The sequence below is a fragment of the Pseudopipra pipra genome, chromosome W (genome assembly GCF_036250125.1).
Source record: "Pseudopipra pipra isolate bDixPip1 chromosome W, bDixPip1.hap1, whole genome shotgun sequence".
NCBI classification, from domain to species: Eukaryota; Metazoa; Chordata; class Aves; order Passeriformes; family Pipridae; genus Pseudopipra; species Pseudopipra pipra.
The window spans coordinates 30,043,209-30,063,878 of record NC_087580.1 but is presented as its reverse complement, the minus strand read 5'-3'; the positions used below and the strand labels follow the sequence as shown (position 1 = coordinate 30,063,878).

The 20,670-nt window shown below is 52.2% G+C and overlaps 2 protein-coding genes across 2 annotated transcripts in view; both read left to right on the top strand.

The window, feature by feature from the left end:
- The first annotated feature begins 5,153 nt into the window (after nt 1–5,153).
- LOC135404965 (uncharacterized) overlaps nt 5,154–20,670 on the top strand; it is an 801,303-nt gene continuing 785,786 nt past the window's right edge. Inside the window, 2 exon segments of the mRNA XM_064639689.1 lie at nt 5,154–5,200; nt 5,983–6,942. Of these exon segments, the coding sequence (XP_064495759.1) occupies nt 5,154–5,200; nt 5,983–6,942 (1,007 nt within the window).
- Nucleotides 18,914–19,873, top strand: LOC135404548 (olfactory receptor 14J1-like). The gene has a single exon (XM_064639288.1). The coding sequence runs from the start codon at nt 18,914–18,916 to the stop codon at nt 19,871–19,873; it is 960 nt and encodes a 319-aa protein (XP_064495358.1).

The following is a 20,670-nucleotide window of genomic DNA, read 5'->3' as shown; positions in this document are numbered from 1 at the left end:
TTGGGGAGGGGTTGGAATGGATTTGAGGGTGGTGCTGGGGGAGATTTGAAGGGATCTGGCGGTTTGGATGGGGATTTGGGGGGGGTTGGGGTGCTTTGGGTGTATTTGGGGGAGTTAAAAAGGGTTTTTGTGGCATTGGGGCATCAAAGGGATCTGTGAGGGGAGGGGATTAAAGGGAAAATGGAGGTTAAGGGACATTTGGGAGGGGTTAATGAGGCCTGGGGTGGAGAGGAGGGGCTGCACCAAGAGCAGGTGAGTCCTGAGACCCCCCCCTGGTGTCCCCAAGACCTTCTTGGTGTCCCCAGTTCCCCCCTTGACACCTCGAGACCCCCCTGGTGTCTCCAATGTTCCCAGGGACTCCCCAGCCCCAACTCCCCCCTTGACACCCCCAATTCCACTGTCCCCAAACTTAACCCCACTGTCCCCAAACCCATCCCTGATGTCCCCAACCCTCCATCTCACCCCACGAGCCCCCCTGGACCCCCTGACCACAAAAACACCCCCACACACACTCACAGAAAGGCCAAGGGCATCTGGGGACATGTTGGGGACAACTGGAGGGCTTTGTGGGGCACTGGGGGATTACTGGGGGATACTGAGACACACTGGAGGGAACCAGGGGACACTGGGAGGGACTGGGGAGTTATGGGGGATTACCAGGACACAGCGGGGGACACTGGCAGGTTACAGGGACATACTGGGGGTTACTGGGTGCTCACTGGAGGATCACTGGGTCATCCTGAGGGGCAGTGGAGGTCACTGGGACACACTGGGTGGTCACTGAGGGGGTTACTGGGCCGTACTGAGGGTCACTGGGAGGTCACTGGGCTATACTGGGGGCACTGGGATCCCCTTCGTCAGTTCTGCTCCCCCAGGACTTTTGGGGGCACCCCCACGACCCCTCCCCTGGGGTCTGCGAGATCCCCTGAACCCCACTGCTGGACTTTAGTGGACACATGGGCCCCCCTTCCTTTGGGGTCTCTGTGTGCTGAGTTTTGGGGGTCTCTGGGGTTCGAGGGGGGAATTGGGATCCCCTTTCCTTGGCGTTGGTTTGCTGGGCTGGCAGAGGTGCTATGGTGGGATGGGAAATGGCCTCAAAGGAGTTTTAGTTGGCCGTGGCCAGACAGGACTGACACAGAGATCCCCCCCAAATCCAGGCAAAACCCCTGAAATTCCCTCAGAAATCCACCCCTGGAACCATCGAAACCTCCTCAAAGACACCTCAAATCCCCTCAGAGACCTCATCTCCCCCCCAGGACCCCCTAAACCCTCTCAGTGACCTGCAAAACCCACCTGGCACCCCCCAGGCCCTTTCAGGGACCCCAAAAACCCCCCCAGGGACCCTCAAAACCGTCTGGGACTCCCAAAATCCTTCTAGAAACCTCCAAAACTTTTTCAAAGACCCTTCCCCCAAAGCCCCCCAGGACCTCCCAATTCCCTCGAAGACTCCAAAACTACCTCAAGGATTCCCAAACCCCTTCAGAGACCTTCAACCTCCCCCCACAGTCCCCTCAGGACACCAAACCCCTTCAGAGACCCCCCAAAACCTCCTCAGGGACCCCTAAAAGCCCCTAAGGGACCCCAAAACCACAGAACAGCAGAAGAGCTTTCTGTAAAGGAAGAGAGCAAAGAATCTGAGAAGGAGGAGACCAAGGAAAAACTGAAGGAAAGCAATCAAATCATCCTGGCCCTTGCAGTTTTTCCTTCACCTTTTCCTCACTTTTCCTTTTTTTAGGGTTCTTTTTTTCGTTGGGTGGTTTTGAATTTTTTTTTCCGAGGGACTTTCTTGGCAATCGAATCGAACATCCGGGTTTTTGGGAGGCCTCCCGAGCCCCGCGGCCCCCGAGAGGGTTCCAAGGCCCTGCGCTCTGACCCTCGGGAACCCCCGATCCGCCGCGCTAAACCCTCCCGAGCCCTCCAGCCTTTCCCCCCACAGCCGCGCTCCCCGCAGCCCCCGAGGGGATCCCCAGACCCCGCTCTCCCGCACCCCCCGCCTGCACTCAGAGCTCACCGACCGACCCGCCGCCATCACCGATTCCCGGCAGCCAACGCGGCAGGGGCGGGGGCGGGGCTGCGGGGGCGTGGCCGCGCGCTGATTGGCTGCGGCGGCGTTCTCTGAACGCGGTGCGCGCGCAGCCGGGACTCGGTGATGGCGGCGGGGCCTGCGGTTCGCTCTGAGTGCTGTGAGTCCCCCCGGGGGGGCTCGGGAGGGTTTAGCGGGGGCTTCGGGGATAACCGAGGAGGTTTTGAGGGGTCCCTGAGGGAGTTCGGTGTCCTGAGGGGACTCAGGGGGTGGTTGAAGGTTCCTGAAGGGGTTTGGGGGTCTCTGAGGGGGTTTTGGTTTCTGAGGAGATTTGGGGGGTGCCAGGTGGGGTTTGGGGGTCTCTAAAGAGGTTTGGGGGTCCTGGCGAGACCTTTTAGGCAGTTTGGGGGTCTCTAGGGGGTTTACGGGGTCTTAGACAGTGTTGAGGGTCTCTGAGGGGGATTGGGGGGTTCCTAAAGGGGACTGGGGGGTCCCAGGTGGGTTTTACGGGTCACTGAGAGGGTTTAGAGGGTGCTGGAGAGGGACGAGGTCTCTGAGGGCATTTGAGGGGACCTTGAGAAGGTTTTGATGTGTCGAGGGGGGGTTTTCAGGAGTTTTGAGGGCATTTTGGGGGGTTCCCTAAAGCCCAGCAGTCGGTCCAGGGGGTCCCCCAGCCCCAAAAAGAAGGAGTCCTAGGGATGGCCCCCAAAATCCGGGGGGGAAATGTACCACATCTGGGTAAGGGGATCCCTAGACCCCAGTATATCCCAGTGACTTTCCAGTGACCCCTTCAGTGACCACCCAGTGTGTCCCAGTGACCTCCCTCTGCCCCCCAGGATGGCCCAGTGATCTTGCAGTGAGCACCCAGTAACCCCCAGTATGGCCCAGTAACCTCTGAGTGTCTCCCCGTGTGTCCTGGTAATCCCCCAGTAACTCCCCAGTCCCTCCCAGTGCCCTCCTAGTGTCCCTCAGTTCCCCCCAGTGTGTCCCAGTATCCCCCAGTAATCACCCAGGGCCCTGCAAAGCCCCCCAACTGTCCCCAGTGTTTCCCCAGATGCCCTTGGCCTTTCTGTGAGTGTGTGTGGGGGTGTTTTTGTGGTCAGAGGGTCCAGGAGGGGCTCCTGGGGTGAGATGGAGGGTTGGGGACATCAGGGATGGGCCTTGGGGACAGTGGGGAGGGGTTTGTGGACAGTGGAATTGGGGGTGCCTAGGGGGGAATTAGGGCTATGGGAAGTCCCTGGGAACATTGGAGACACCAGGGGGGTCTCGGGGTGTCAAGGGAGGAACTGGGGACACCAAGAGGGTCTTGGGGACACCAGGGGGGGTCTCAAGACTCACCTTCTCTTGGTGCAGCCCCTCCTCTGCCCGCCTAGGCCTCATTAACCCCTCCCAAATGTCTCCTAACCTCCATTTTCCCTTTAATCCCCTCCCCCCATAGGTACCTCTGACCCCCCAATGTCCCCAAGACCTCTTTTAACTTCCCTAAAGGCACTCAAAACCCCCAAATCCCCATCCAAACTGCTCAGATCCCCCCAAATCTCCCACAGCCCCCGCTCAAATCACTTCCAACCCCCCTCAAAGAGGGATCACCCACACCCTGGGACAGGAACACAGTGGGCTGTACTGGGGGCACTGGGCTGTACTGGGAGGGCACTGGGGGGGCTCAGGTGTCCCACGAGAAGGTGCCCCAGCTCCAGGAGAGATCTGGGGAGCAGTGAGGAGGTACTGGTCTGTCCTGGTCTGTCCTGGTCTGTCCTGATCTGTACCTCCAATCCCCAAAGCCTCTCACCAGCTCCCCCAGGACCCTCCCGGACCCCAAAGCCCCCCAGGCCCCCCCAGGCCCCTGACCTGGTCCTGCTGCCCCTTGAGCAGCTCCTGCAGAACCAGGCATTTCTTTGCTCCCCACAGGGTCGTTCCCACACCCAGAATGGAATCTGGAGGCAGCAGGATGTGCACAGGGCTCCCATTTCCTACAGTGCAAAGGGGCTGCAGGGAATGATTCCCCTGCTCTTGCAAATCTGCCAAAACCTGCAGGGCACAGAAGTGGGAGCTTCAGGAATTTGCTGGCCTTGGGAGTGGAACTCACAGGGTATTGAGAGGAACATATCCCTCAAATACAATCTCTGTGCATACACAATATCTGTCTGGACAGACAGATAAAGCAATAATCAGATATATTCTGTATCATATATATGGCACATATTCTATAGAATCCATCCTTAGATGTTGTATGATAGATCTATAAGATATTACACATAATAAGCAATAATAAGGCAAGTGTCCTCCTTAGGGACACACACTTCAGAAGGGAACTTGCACTTGACCCCCCCCCCCTCTTCAGCTTCGAGCCACCCGGTGCCACAGAGGGGGACAGAGCTCCTGTGGAACATTCTATTCCACTGACACAGAGCAAGGAATAAACCCAAACTATTGCCTGGGTTTGTTCCCTGGGGGTCTCTGCAGCAGCAAGCACAGCCCCACACTGACTGCTCTGGGCTGTGCAGGCATTTGTGGTTCTGCCTGTCTCATACACACACAAAAGTCTGGTGTAGTGCTGCCCTCAGGAAAACCCCCCAGCCTTAAATTCATGCCCCATTATGTAGTCATGAAAGAAGTTGTCAGTGAATTTGCCAGAAAGCATGAAAAATAGAAGAGCACACAGTTATACACAAATACAGGTAATTACTGTTCTGACCACACATTCCAGATTAATTTGGTGCAGTGATAATAAAAATCATAAACCCACGTAATGTTGTGCAAGAGAACACAGATTGACCAAGTGAAGCCAGACATTAATAGAGATAAATTCAAGAAGATCAGCAGTGCAGTGTTTTACTCCTGCTAACACTTGTGGACAGTCTGACTCTGACTTCATGTACAGGATGGACGTACCTGTGCCCCTGGGGCTGCCAGTGCCATGGTGGGCAGCAGGAACCACAGAGGATGGTGCCAGTGAGGCAAAGAGCCACAGCCACAGATTGGCTTCTGTATCTGGGCCAGCAGAATGGATTCTGTCATTCCATTTGCACGGCCCATTGCAGCTCAACAATTTCAGTGTCTGACTGCCCAGGATTCTCTCACACTAAACTTCACACTCGTAGGCAAAAAGTTGCTTTTAATCCTTGCAAATATGGAAACTGCACACCCAGAATATTGGCACAACAGAGGAATCCAGTTGTCAGAAATGATGGCAGAGGAGGCGTGGAAGGAGGAAGCATTTGCACACCAAAGCACAGGGGTAATGATGCAGGCCTGAAGTCCAGTGATTTCATATTTATTCTCTACACTGAAACTAGGAAGAAAAAAATTGAGTTTTAAGTGAGACTACATTAATTCAGCTTTTGATTAATATATAGCAACTCAATCAAATCAAGTGCTCATGAAATGTCCTCACTCTCCTAATCCTCCCACTTAAACTTTTTTTTTTTGGCTGAATCTTCATATTTTGGAGTATGTTTTGGCTGAATCTTAACTTTTTGCAGTTTGGGGAGGGGTTCATCTCACTATTTCTGAGGGGCTTTTTGCCTGAATCTCGGTGGTTTGGGTTTTTCTGGGCTGAATCTTGGTGTTTTGGAGGTTTTTATGGACACAGGATGCCCGGTGAGTTCTAGAGATGGACTTGGGCTGGAGGAACCCCCAAGCCAACGCGCTCAGCTCTTGTTTTCCCTCCCATCAGGATTTGTCCTTCCCAAAGCTTGGGCGGATGGAGGAGGAGGCTGCGAGGAAGAGGAAGATGCCTTGGGCCCCCCAGGCAGGTGAGGAGGAAGTCAGTGTCCCTTTGGGCGGGTGTTGTGCTGGCTCTGTCAGCCGAGCATGGCCCCGGCTGCAGGACAACCCCGCTGGCGCCGCCGTCCTGCCGGGGCCGGAGTTGGGGGGATGTCCTTGGCCTTCCCTGTGGGCCGGAGGCAAATCCTCTCCCTGTCCTTCTTGCTTCCTGCCCCAGGCCCCGAGCTGAGGACGGAGAGCCCGGAGGACAAATCCCCCCGTGAGACCCTGGTGGGAGAGGCCGTTTTGAAGGGCTCCCCGGCGCAGGAAGGCAGCGGGGAGGAAAAGGGCCGGAGATCCCCCCGCAGGAGGGGCTCCAAAGCCATCCCAGGGTGCTCTGAGGAGGAAAGAGCCAGCCTGTGCCGGGAAGGCGGCCGGAGCTTGAGCCAGAGCTCTGAGCTGGTGGTCCCTGAGCAGCCTCCCAGCAGGCAGAAGCCCTTCAGGTGCTTGGAATGTGGGAAGAGCTTCAGGAAGAGCTTCAACCTCCTCACCCACCAGCACATCCACACCGGGGAACGTCCCTACATGTGTGGTGAATGTGGGAAGAGCTTCAGGCAGAGGTCCAACCTCCACACCCACCAGCGCATCCACACTGGGGAACGGCCCTACACATGTAGGGAATGTGGGAAGAGCTTCAACCAGAGCTCCAACCTCCGCACCCACCAGGGCATACACAGTGGAGAACGGCCCTACCCGTGTATGGAATGTGGGAAGAGCTTCAGGGACAGCTCCCACCTGATCGAACACCAGCACATCCACACCGGAGAACGGCACTACACCTGTAGGGAATGTGGGAAGAGCTTCAGCCAGAGATCCACCCTCCTCCAACACCGTGGTGTGCACACTGGAGAACGGCCCTACACGTGTTGGGAATGTGGGAAGAGCTTCAGTTACAGCTCCACCCTCCACATCCACCGACTCATCCACACTGGGGAACGACCTTACAAGTGCTTGGAATGTGGGAAGAGGTTCAGGACCAGCTCAGATCTCCTCAGGCATGAGCAGACACACACGGATGAGAGGCCCTTCCGCTGCACCGACTGCGGGAAGGGCTTCAACCGGAACTCCCACCTTGTCACCCACCGGCACATCCACACCGGGGAGAGGCCCTACAAGTGTGGGGAGTGTGGGAAGAGCTTCACCGAGAGCTCTAAGTTGACCAGACACCAATGGACCCACCGGTAAGGGAAGCTCTACCAGTGCCCCGACTGCGGGAAGAGCTTCGGCCGCTGCTCCAACTCCGTCAGCTATTGGAGGACCTTTATTGGATGATCCACAGGGACCCATGTTGAGGACAGACCTGGTTCCAGGTCATCCATGCTGGGCACTGTATTGGGTCTGGATGGCCATGTTTTGGTAGCAGGGGAGCTCCAGGGGTGGGTTCTGTGAGCAGCTGCCAGAAGCTTCCTCCATGTCCAACCCCTCTCCCGACCCCCCTGACAGTGAGGGTGACCCAGGGTCTTGTTAATCCAGCCCTTGGGCAGATTAGAGTGAAAGGACAGTGAATAATCAGTGTCTATAGATATATATATGTAGTGTTTATTTTAGAACAGTTGGGTTGCCATGTAAAGCAGGTTTGGAGCCATTTTGGTTCCTGTATATAGTGATATGAAAGCGTAAAAATAACACTTAAGAAAATGTAGAAGGGAAAAGAAAGAAAGTATCAGAGTAGAAAGATGCAGAGGCCACTCCCCCCTGAGGATAGTTTATCTATCTATCTATCTATCTATCTATCTATCTATCTATCTATCTATCTATCTATCTATCTATCTATCTATCTATAGGGTTTAGTTTAGGAAAATTTTATTTCCGTGTAAAGTAGATTTGGGACAGTTTTGGCTCCTGTTTATAGTGATATAAAACCATAAAAATAGCACTTCCCCTCTCTGGCTCCAAGCCCAGCCTGTCCCCTCCAAGGGTGGATGTTCCCCCCTCTGCCCCAGGCGGTTCCATTGCCCTTGGGCAGCAAAGCCCCCACTGCTTCTGCAACTGGAGAGTGTTGGAGCCATGGACCATTAACATTCCAGTCTCTCCCAGCTCTGCATCCCAAAAGTCAAGAGGGATCAATCTGTCACCTCAAAGTGGATCAACCCCACTGAAAAAAGCTCGATCTCACCCCAAAATTCCTGTGTTTCTTATTTTCCCGATGTAATTCTGGGGCTGCCGGTGCCACCCCTCAGCTCTCCGCAGGCTGAGGCTTGGCCTTGCACTTTTGCCTTTGCTGGATTTCTTCATCAAATATTTCTCTCTCCCTGAAAACAAAAATATGGAAGGTTTTCAATAATCTGGACATCTTTAGACCATCTGGACAATTTACAGGTTGCAGTGTTGGAACGGAACATTTTCCACATTTAATCATTTGTTCCCATCCCTCCCAGGAGGGAGGACACTGAACTCTTCCGCAGAAACAGAAAACTAGTAACAAAAATTCAGAGACTACTGAAAATGAAAAATACCTTTTGCTCACAGATGGCCCTTTCATGTCCTTCTCTTCTGCCTTCTTGCAATCGATGTTATCTGTGGCAGCAGTTGCCTAGATGATGGCCAAAAAAAGCATTTAATTCATTTAGAATCATTCCAGAAAACTGAATCACAACTGGGGATTTGAAGCTGCCTCAGGGGAGCACATTTGGAGAAAAGGGTTCCTCAGTCACTTAGAAAATTTGGCTGAAACTGCTCGTTGTGGGCCTGAAACTCTTAAATAAATCATACCAACTCATCCTGCATCCTTCCCAGGGGAGTATTTTTATCCCCAGATTAAGATATTCTCCAGGGATTTTGTCTCTACACAAATCAATGTTCTCCTGGGAAAAGCACCAAGTATATGAGACAAGTAACTGTAAAAACAACCAACCCACCCACCCCCCACACAAAGAAAAGCCCAAGAAAACCCCACGAACTTGCCAAATTGAATAAACCCCTGAAAACCAGGCTTTGAAGCATGTCAGAAGTAATTAAAATACATGAGAAATCATCCTTTCTGCCTTCAACAAACTGTCTCAAGCTTCTCCTTTCTGTGCTTAAAAATCAGCATTTCAGTGAGTCAGGCTGCAGACAGGTATGAACTTTGCTGCCCAGCTCAGCCACCAGTGCCCCTAAAGGTCCCCCAGAAAAGGGGATTGAGGGGGTCCTGGGTGGGCTCTGGATGGATTTAGGGGGTCCTTGGGGGTCTGTGGAGTGGTCCTGGCACCTTTAGGGTGAGTTGGATGCCCATTGAGGGGGAGGTGCCCTCCCAAAGCCCCACAGAGCAGGTTGACACAGGGGAATGCAGGAGGGGTCCCCATTCCTGATCCATTCTGGGGCCGGTTTTGCCCTCCCCAACCTCGACTCCTCCCTGCGTCACATCTATCATGTGATATCACATCCTCCTCTGTGACATCACATCCTCCTCCGTGACATCACAGCTCCCTATGACATCACACCCCCCTCTGTGACATCACATCCTTCCTGTGACATCACATATCTCATATGACATCGCATCATACTCTGTGACATCACATGTCTGCTATGACATCACATCCTCCTCTGTGATATCACATCCTCCTCTGTGACGTGGCATGTTACCTATGACATCACAGCTCCCCAGTGACATCACAGCTCCCTGTGACATCACATCCTCCTCTGTGATATCACATCCTCCTCTGTGACGTGGCATGTTACCTATGACATCACAGCTCCCCAGTGACATCACAGCTCCCTGTGACATCATATCCTTCCTGTGACATCACATGCTACCTGTGACATCACATCCTCCTGTGACATCACAACTCTCGTATGACATCACATCTTCATCTGTGACATAACATCCTCCTCTGTGACATCACATCCTTCTCTGTGACATCACATGTCTCCTATGACATCACATCCTCCTCAGTGACATCGCATGTCTCCTATGACATCACATCCTTCTCTGTGATATCACAGCTCCCCTGTGATGTCGCATCCTCCTCTGTGACATCACAGCTTTCCTGTGACATCACATCCTCCTCTGTGTCATCACAGCTCTCCTATGACATCACATCCCCCTCTGTGACATCACAGCTCTCCTATGACATCACATCCTCCTATGTGGCATCACAGCTTTCCTGTGACATCACATCCTTCCTGTGACATCACATGCTTCCTGTGACATCACATCTCCCTGTGACATCACATCCATATCTGTGACATCGCATCCTCCCTTGTGACATCACATCCTTCTCTGTGACATCACGTCTCATATGACATCACATCCTCCTCTGTGACATCACATCCTCCTCTGTGACATCACAGACCACCTGTGACGTCACAACTTCCTTTGTGACATCACATCCTCCACTGTGACATCGCTTGTCTCCTATGACATCACATCCTCCTCTGTGACTTCATATCCTCTTCTGTGACATCGCTTGTCTCCTATGACATCACATCCTCTGTGACATCACATGTCTCCTATGACATCATATCCTCATCTGTGACATCACAGCTCCCCTGTGACATCACAGCTCTCCTCTGTGACATTGCATGTCTCCTATGACATCATATCCTCCTCTGCGACATCACAACTCTCGTATGACATCACATTCTCCTCTGTGACATCACAGCTCCCTGTGACATCACATCCCCCCTGTTTAAACATCCCCCTCTATGACATCCCAGCTCCCTGTGACATCACATCCTCCTCTGTGACATCACATCCTCCTATGACATCACATCCTCCTCTGTGACATCACAGCTCCCTGTGACATCACATCCTCATCTGTGACATAACATCCTCTTCTGTGATATCATATCCTCCTCTGTGACATCACAACTCTCGTATGACATCACATCCTCATCTGTGACATAACATCCTCCTCTGTGACATCACATGTCTCCTATGACATCACATCCTCCCCTGTGACTTCATATCCTCCTCTGTGACATCGCATGTCTCCTATGACATCATATCCTCCTCTGTGACATCACAGCTCCCCTGTGTCATCACAACTCTCCTCTGTGACATTGCATGTCTCCTATGACATCATATCCTCCTCTGCGACATCACAACTCTCGTATGACATCACATCCTACTCTGTGACATCACATTTCTCCTATGACATCACATCCCCCTCTGTGACATCGCATCTCCCTGTGACATCACATCCCCCTCTGTGGCATCAATTCCTCCTCTGTGACATCACAGTTCTCCTATGACATCACATCCTCCTCTGTGATATCACATCCTCCTCTGTGACTTCACATTCTCCTCTGTAACATCGCATGTCTCTTATGACATCACATCCTCCTCTATGACATCACAGCTCCCCTTTGAAATCACATCCTCTTCTGTGACATTGCATGTCTCCTATGACATCACATCCTCATCTGTGACATCACAGCTCCCTGTGACAGCACATCATCCTCGGTAACATCACATCCTCCTCTATGACATCACAGCTCCCTGTGACATCACATCCTTCCTGTGACTTCACATCCTCCACTGTGACATCACATCTTACTCTGTGACATCACAGCTCCCTGTGACATCACATCCTCCTTGGTAACATCACATCCTCCTCTATGACATCACATGCTATCTGTGACATCACATCCTCCTCTGTGACATCACATGTCTCCTATGACATCACATCCTCCTCTGTGACATCACATCCTCCTCATTGAAGTGGCATGTTACCTGTGACATCACAGCTCCCCAGTGACATCACAGCTCCCTGTGACATCACATCCTCCTCTGCGACATCACATGTCTCCTATGACATCACATCCTCCTCTGTGACATCACATCCTCCTCTGTGACAGCTCAGCTCTCTTATGACATCACATCCTCCTCGGTATCATCACATCCTCCTCTATGACATCACATGCTATCTGTGACATCACATCTTCCTCTGTGATATCACATCCTCCTCTGTGATGTGCCATGTTACCTATGACATCACAGCTCCCCAGTGACATCACAGGTCCCTGTGACATCATATCTTTCCTGTGACATCACATGCTACCTGTGACATCACATCCTCCTTAGTGACATCACAGCTCTAGTATGACATCACATTCTCATCTGTGACATAACATCCTCCTGTGTGACATCACGTCTCCTATGATATCATATCCCCCTCTGTGACATCACATCCTCTTCTGTGACATCACATGTCTCCTATGACATCATATCCTCCTCTGTGACATCACATCCTCCTCTGTGGCATCACAGCTCCCTGTGACATCACATCCTCCTCTGTGACATCACATCCTGCTCTGTGACATCACATCCTCCTTTGTGACATCACATCCTCCTCTGTGACTTGACATGTTACCTATGACATCACAGCTCCCCAGTGACATCACAGCTCCCTGTGACATCACATCCTCCCCTGTGACATCACATCATCCTCTGTGACAACACATGTCTCCTATGACATCACATCCTCCTCTCTGACATCAAAGCTCCCCTGTGATATCACATCCTTCTCTTTGACATCACAGCTCCCTGTGACATCACATCCTCCTCTGTGACATCACATGTCTACTATGACATCACAGCTCTCCTGTGACATCACATCATTCCTGTGACATCACATCCTCTCCTGTGATATCACATCTCCCGTTACATCACAGCTCCCTTGTGACATCACATTCTCCCATGACATCACATCCTCTTTGACATCACATGTCTCCTATGACATCACATCCTCCCTGTGACATCACATCCTTCCTGTGACATCACATCCTCCCCATGACATCACAGCCCCCCTGTGACATCACATCTCTCTTTTGATATCGCATCATCGCTGTGACATCATCCCTGGTGGTTGCCTGGGGATCTTTCCAGTCTTAGATGTTATCCCAAAAAAGAAACTCTGTCTTTTATACAGGCAGGAAAACTGGAATCCTGATGCCTTCAAATCTTCAGCAAAATCCACAATTTAAACTAGGAGCACTGCTCTTCTGTTGCCACTGAGCCAGTTGTAGGTGGCTGTGATTTAATAAAGTAGCAACAATTGGCCAATACACATGGTGTCCTCCTGTGGTGGTTTAGAGCTGGCTCCCTGCCAAGTCTCCAAACCCCACCGCAAGAGCTCCCCCCCCAAAACCAAGGGAAAAGGAAAAAAACCCAAGAGAACAGAAATAAGAGAAAGCTAAAGCAATATATAAACATATTTACACTTATATTACATTTATATACAAAAACTATAGACACATAAGAAAGAAACCCCCAACACTTGAAAACAGAAAAGGGGAAGGGGAAAATGGGACAAAACAAACAAACAAAAACAGGTATACACACTCAATAAAGGAATAGCCAAAGAAAACCATAATACGTTCCTTGAGAAAGCCCAATCATGCCCAACGCCACCACCACGCTAATGGACCCCGGCTCGGCAGAAACAACCGGCCCCGTAGGCCCGACCAGGCCTCAGCTCCCCCACAGAAGCGAGACCAGCCATGGGAGTCTGTTGTCTCCAAACCTCACCGGGAGAGAGGAAGAGGAAGAGCCTTCCCTGTCCGCCTATTACATAAAGGCACCTAATTACATAAAGGAATAGGATGGAATACTTCCTTCCTTCCTTCCTGGTTGCCAGGAAGGAAGGCCTAGACTCAAAACCTTTACACTTTCAGATGCACTGTGTCCTGAGCAGACTGTGTCCTGCTTGTCCTGTCCTGCTGCCTGCAGGACAACTTCCCCCTCGGCACACCCCCAGCCCCAGGCTTGTTTGGGAAGCTGAGCTCTGGCTGAGGCTTTCCCCAGGAGAAGCCTCATTTGTCTTTCCTCAGGGCAGTCCCCCCAGCACCCAGCCAGGACAGGGCACAGAATGAGTGGCCCCAGCTCTGCCTCCTCAGGGGTGTCCAGGCATCCCACAAGCCAGCTGCTGTTGCTGCATCACCACCTCCCCTCACCAGAATGGATTTGGAAGGCTTTCCAAGCAGAGGGACCAGATAGAAACCTCTGGATCCCACAGAGAAAACATCCCCAGGGTCTTGTTAGAGCACAAACCTGCAAACAGGGATGACAGGTCAGAGAATCACAGAATCATCAACGTTGGAAGAGACCTTCCAGATCTTCTAGTCCAACTGTCAACCCAGCACCACCAGAATCACCCCTAAACCCCATCCCAAAGTGCTACATCCAGATGCCACCTGAATGCTTCCAGAGACTCCACCACCTCCCTGGGCTACTTGTTCCAATGCCTGAGCACTCTCTCAGGGGAAAAATGTTTTTTGAATATCTAATATGAACCTTGCTGATGCAGTTTAAGGCCATTTCCTCTCTTCCTGTCACTAAAAAGGCTTTGCAGAAGAGACCACCCCCCACACCCACTAAAACCTCCTCTCAGGTCATTGGAGAGAGCAATGAGGTCCCTCCTGAGCCTCCCGTTCTCCACACTCAACAAGCCCAGTTCCCTCAGCCGTCCCTCAGCAGACATGTTTTCCAGAGCCTTCCCCAGCTCCGTTCCCTTCTCTGGACACGCTCCAGCCCCTCAAGGGCCTTTTGGCACTGAGGGCCCAGAACTGGACACAGCACTCCAGGTGGGGCCTCCCCAGTGCCCAGCACAGAGGGGCAATCAGTTCTCTGCTCCTGCTGGCCACACTCTTCTCCACAAAGGCCACGATGCCCTTGGCCTTCTTGCCCCCCTGGGCACACTCTGGCTCATATCCAACTTGGGTTGTTGGGACCCAAGTGCAGGCCCTGACACTTGGCCTTATTGATCCAGCCTGTCCAGATCCCTCTACAGAGTCTTCCTGCCCTCCAGCACATCCATACTCACACCCAGATCAGTCAGTCTCCCAAAAAGAACAAAGTCTGACCACCAGCAGTCCAGGGTGTCAGTTCTGCTGCCCCCTCCTTTCTTCGCTCAGAATGGAAAACTCCATCATTTTGGGGTCTCTGTGCCCATCAGCTCCAACCACCACATCCCCCACCAGTCACAGAATCATGGAATGGTTTGGGTTGGAAGGAACCTTAAAGAGCATCTCAGTCCAACCCCCTGCCATGGGCAGGGACACCTTCCACTAGACCCAGAGCTCAGAGCCCCATCCAACCTGGCCGTGAACACTTCCAGGGATGGGGCAGCCAGAACTTCTCTGAGCAACCTGTGCCAGGATCTCACTACCATCACAGTCCAGAAATTCCTCCTAATATCCCATCTAACCCTTCCTATTCTCAGTGTGAAGCCATTCCCCTTGTCCTGTCACTCCAGGCCCTTGTCCAAAGTCTCTCTCCATCTTTCTTGTTGGCTCCCTTCAGGCACTGCAAGGCCACAATTAGGTCAGCCCAAAGCCTTCTTTTCTTCAGCCTGAACAATCCTAATTCTCTCAGCCTTTCCTCACAGCAGAGCTGCTCCATCCCTCTGATCCTCTTGCTGGTCCCCTCTGGACTCTCTCCAGCAGGTCCATGTCCTTCCTGTGCTGGAGCCCAGAGCTGGAGGCAGCTCTGCAGGGGTGACAACATTACAGCCCTGTGTGTTCCAGCAAGAATACTGTGGAACCTTCTGGAGTAAAGGGGCCATTGTGACACTGTAGGACCTTCTGGAGCCAAAGGAATCCTGGGACACTGTGGAATCTCATGGAACCAAGAGTTCATTGTGCCATGAAGGGCCTCCTGGAGCCAAGAGAACCCTGAGACATTTCGGGCCCTAATAGAATCAGGGGTCATTGTGACATTGAGGAACCTCAGGGCCTCATGGAACCAAAGGAACCCTGGGACAATGTGGAACCACATGGAATTACTAGGCCACTGTGACACTGCAGGGCCTCATGAAACCAAAGGAACCCTGAGACTTTTCAGAACCTCATGGAATCAAGGGGCCACTGTGACACTGCAGAGCATCATAGAGACAAAGGGACCCTGGGACACTGTGGACCTCAAGAAATCAAGGGCCCATATTGGCACTGTGGAACCTCATGGAATCAAGGGGCCATTGTGACACTGCAGGGCTCATGGAACCAGAGGATTCCTGGGACACTGTGGAATCTCATGGAACCAAGGGGCCACTGTGATATGTGGGGCCTCCTAGAACCAAAGGAGTCCTGAGACATTTTGCAAACCCATGGAATCAAGGGTCCATTATCACACTGCAGAGCCTTACGAAGCCAAATGGACCCTGTGACTCTGTGGAACCTCATGGAATCTAGTGGCCATTCCCACACTGTAAAACCTCATGGATACTCTCAGGTTCCCATTATGAAAATTCAGCTGCCCAAATTCAACTGCAAAGGAGACCATGTGCCAAAGTCAACAGTCCAGCTTTGATTTAACAGTAAATAGGAGACAGAGAAAGAAACAGAAAGAGAGAAGAAGAGAGTGGTGGGAAGCCAGTTAGAGAGAGACAGAGATGAAGTAAATGTATCACATCATGTAGATCCCTGAGGCTCCCACCGGTCCTTCTTCCCCCTGCTCTGCTCGGTGGAGGGTCCCCAAGTTGTGCTTCTGGGCTATCACTTTTATACAGCCCAAGCCCTGGGTATTCAGGTGGGTAGATGCTGTTCCCACAGCTTGGGCTGGCATGTAGACAAGGACTTGCTTCCTTTCCCACAGCTTGCCACGGTGGGAGTTTTGCCCGCTGTGCTTCCAGTCTGCAGGTGGGAATCTTTGTCTGGATGGGTTCCCCAGACCTGCCTTACCAGCCCTGGCTTCCTGTTGGGGCTGTCTGCTCTTTCTCCCAGTCTGCACAGTGCAATTCTGTCCTGGGGGCTACTTCCAAAGCTTCACCTCCCTTTAGGCCTTGGAATTAAAGGCCTTCCTGTTTGCCACCAGTGCTTGTGTGTTGTGGTGCCTTATGGGATTTCCCTTCTTTGGCAGTGTTTTGAGACAGTTCATTGTGCCCTTCAAGTCCTTACATGTGCACACATACACACCACTCTCACCAGTGTCTGGCCCTCCAAAGAACACAAGACTTGATGATTTGTAGCTCCCACTCCAGTGGTTGGCACTTGGACCTTCTCTGTACCCAGATCTCAGAGCTCCCTTGTGCCAGAAACTTTAAAAATATTGTGCCCCATTCTGCCAAGACAACCCTTGGAAAAAAGTGTCCTTCTGTGTTTCCTGGGATAAAAGCACTCTATTGTCATCTTCCAAAACCCTGGAGAGGTCCCAGAGATCTCCCAGGAAGGAATCTGGGGCCTCAAGCACATGACCCATATATAGAGGCTGAGGACTCAGGGGTCAGTGGTGCAAAGATTGAGGACAGTAGAGGAGCAGCCTGAGAGGTCTGGAAGGGGGGTGTCAGAGCTGGTGGAGCTTTTCTTCCCATCAGAAAACACCCTAAGAAAGAACTAGTGCCACCAAGGGCAGCTGGGGTGGCCTAGACTGGTGACAGGAAGAAAGAACTTTCCCTCCAAGGTCAGTGTTGTGGTGCAATATGTCACAAAGAAGGAGTCTGGATGAGCCCAAGGCTTTGTGTGTGCAGGAAGAGCCAGGGAGGACGCAGAGATGTCAGTGCAGGAAGGTGCCAGCCAGGTGGGGCAGCCGGGGGGATGACGACAGCCTGCAGGGAAAGGGGCAGGGCAGGGACACCGTAGGACAGCCTGGGCTGGAGAGGAGACAGGGATGGGGAGAAGCTGAAAGGCCCTGACACAGCCACCTTCTGCAGGCCTTTGGCCATGGCTGCTGTCTGTGCCCCTGATGCCAGGAGGAGGGGAGTGGCCCTTGCAGCCCTGGGGCCTCATGGCCTCCTTGTCCCTGCTCAGCAGCCTGGCAGGTGCCACCCCATGGTCCTGCCCTTGGCATTGCACATCCCACATCCCAGTGCCCCAGGAAGAGCCCTGAGGAATGAGGCAGGGACAGGATCTGCCTTCCCAGGGGTTGGCCCTTTGGATTAAGTAAAGAAGTCAATGTTTCTTCAGCATCAGAGCCACCTTTCCCTTGCTTGTCCATCCTTGTCATCACTGTCTGCAGGTTTCTGCTCTAACTGGAACCTGGGGACACGTTCTCAGATGTGTCCCTCAGTGAGACTCATTAGCACAACAAGAAACTTCAATGTTTCAATCTCACTTTGACTTCTTGAGAAGTTGTTTGAACTTCCTCTCAGGGACTGAGTCTCATGTAAACAACCTCACACCTCCCAAGGGTCACTAAATGCCTGGGGCTGTTGCTGTGCTGTTGAGCTGGGCCAGACTCCTGGCACACAGGGAGCTCCTGGCAAGCAAGAAGAGCTTCAAAGAGACAGCTCTGCTGTTGAGCAGCTCCTCTGCACAGCCCAGCAGGGCTGAGGGCACTGCCTGCAGCACCAAGGGCAGGGCAGTGAGACAGAGAGAAGTTAAAGGCTGTCAGAGGTAGAATGATGCTGAGACCTCACTGGGGGAGAATTTTAACAGATCATGGCACAGGAAGTCTGTTCATGCAGGGCAATGGGACTGCAGCTTTTGGAGGAATCTGGGAAAGCTAGCACTGCCCACCAACTACAGATTCTGTAAGTGCAACTCTGAGACTATCTGTAGTGTAGAGGAGGAGGACATGCTCAGAACTTCAGCTCCCTCTCAGAATATTTCCAAGATGAAGATTTTTATAAGGTTAAAGAAATTTCCTGATTGTGTTTCCAGTTTCCTACTCTTGAGGAATGAGAGGAATAAATCATTAAGAAAGTATTAATTTTGACAAGTCCCTGAGACATCTGAACTGTGAGTGCTCAGTAGGTCTGTCAGAGCTTCCTAATGTGCTTTCAGCCACTGCTCTGCCTGTGGGCAGCACCAGCATCACCTCTGCTAGACCCATCAGGACTGGTCTGAGATGTCCTTTTTGCACCTGCAAACGGAATATGACCCCTACCAGTGCAGCCTGTGGTGCTTGGGAAGGAGCTGAGTCTGCTTAAATCAAATGCCATCATAAGGACACTTGGCTGTCTCCCTGAGGTTTCCTTCCAAGTTGTAAATTTCCCTCCAGGTTGGAAACCTGTCCCTTAACATCTCCTTGTTCTGTGAAACCCCTGTACAGAAGCACAGTGATGCTATGACAGTGAAAATGCTGTTGAGTAGGGACCCAGCACTGGAGCTGAAGGAAGATCTCCTCGGAAATCAAAAGGCTGTATGTGTGTGACATGGGGAGTGTCTGTAGAATACAGCTTTGACTTTGTTTAGATTAAGTCCACACTAACTGGCCTCTTACTGTCTTCTTCTCCTGTGTTGGAAACAAAAAGCCAGAGGCAGCAAATGTCCAACAGCAGCTCCATGGCCCAGTTCCTCCTCCTGGCATTCGCAGACAGGCGGGAGCTGCAGCTCCTGCACTTCTGGCTCTTCCTGGCCATCTCCCTGGCTGCCCTCCTGGCCAACGGCCTCATCCTCAGCGCCATAGCCTGTGACCACCACCTGCACACCCCCATGGGCTTCTTCCTGCTCAACCTCTCCCTCACAGACCTGGGCTGCATCTGCACCACCGTCCCCAAAGCCATGCACAATTCCCTTCGGGGCACAAGGACCATCTCCTACATGGGATGTGTTGCACAGGTTTTTCTGCTTGTCTTCTTTCTTCCAACAGAATATTCCCTCCTCACCATCATGTGCTACGACCGCTACATTGCCATCTGCAAACCCCTGCACTACGGGACCCTCCTGGGCAGCAGAGCTTGTGCCCACATGGCAGCAGCTGCCTGGGCCACTGGCTTTCTCTATTCTCTGCTGCACACAGCCAACACATTTTCCATGCCCCTGTGCCAGGGCAATGCCCTGGGCCAGTTCTTCTGTGAAATCCCACACATCCTCAAGCTTTCCTGCTCACACTCAGGCTACCACAGGGAAATCGGGCTCATTGTGGTTAGTGCCTGTTTAATATTTGGTTGTTTTGTTTTCATTGTTTTCTCCTATGTGCAGATCTTCAGGGCTGTGCTGAGGATCCCCTCTCAGCAGGGACGGCACAAAGCCTTTTCCACGTGCCTCCCTCACCTGGCCGTGCTCTCCCTGTTTGTCAGCACTGTCATATTTGCCTACCTGAAGCCCCCCTCCATCTTCTCCCCACCCCTGAATCTGGCACTATCAGTTCTGTACTCGGTGGTGCCTCCAGCACTGAACCCCTTCATCTACAGCCTGAGGAACCAGGAGCTCAAGGATGCCATGAGGAAAATGATGACTGGATGGTTCTCTGGAACAATAAAGTGCCTATGTTCTGGTCTCTAGCATTCAGAATGGGACTCCTTAATGGCCCAGCCTTCCTGCTCAGGTTTTTCTTGCAGGTCATCACATTCTTCTTGTAATAATTTTCTGTGCAATTAAATATTATTATGCATCTGCCTTCTAATTTAGTGTCCATCTTTTGATTTTGACACTGAGACTGTATAAATGATGAATTGTACTCTCTGAGTATTTAAACAAAATAAAGGACCCTGTAGTGCCTTCTTTGTCCAAAACCCTTCTTCTTAGCTGTTCCTAAAGGACAGCACACTGCAGGACAGGGTGTATTTGCAAACAGGGAGGGGACAATAATCCCAGCCCAGCAGCACTGCCAGGGAGCAGCAGTGCTTGGTCTTTGCAGAGCTGCTCTCTTGCCACTTCCACACTGCCCTCCTGAGCCCCTTTCTCGCTGTAAGGCCTGAGTGCTCTCTGAGCACAGTCCTGGGGGGTGGAAGCCCTTGGAGCACAGGCAGGGACAGGCCCTGGGAACTTGTGAAGCAGAGCTGGGCTCCCTTCCAGCATCTCCAGGATGCTGTGGGATCTTCTGAGGCCACTGCATGGACTGGGTCACTTCTTCTGTGACCTTGCTCCAGGGCTGGAACTCTCCTGCAGTGACACCATGACACTCCTGCTCTCTGCTTTCCAGGTTTCATTTTCAGATCCAGTCTTCCCCTCCTGTTCACAGGGACATCCTGGGAGTGCTTCAGAGTTGCCATCCTGGGGCAGCTCCCGCCCAGCGTGGGCAGGCACAAGGTCTCTCCACCTGCTCCTCTCACCTCCCCAGTGCCACTGTTTTCTGCAGC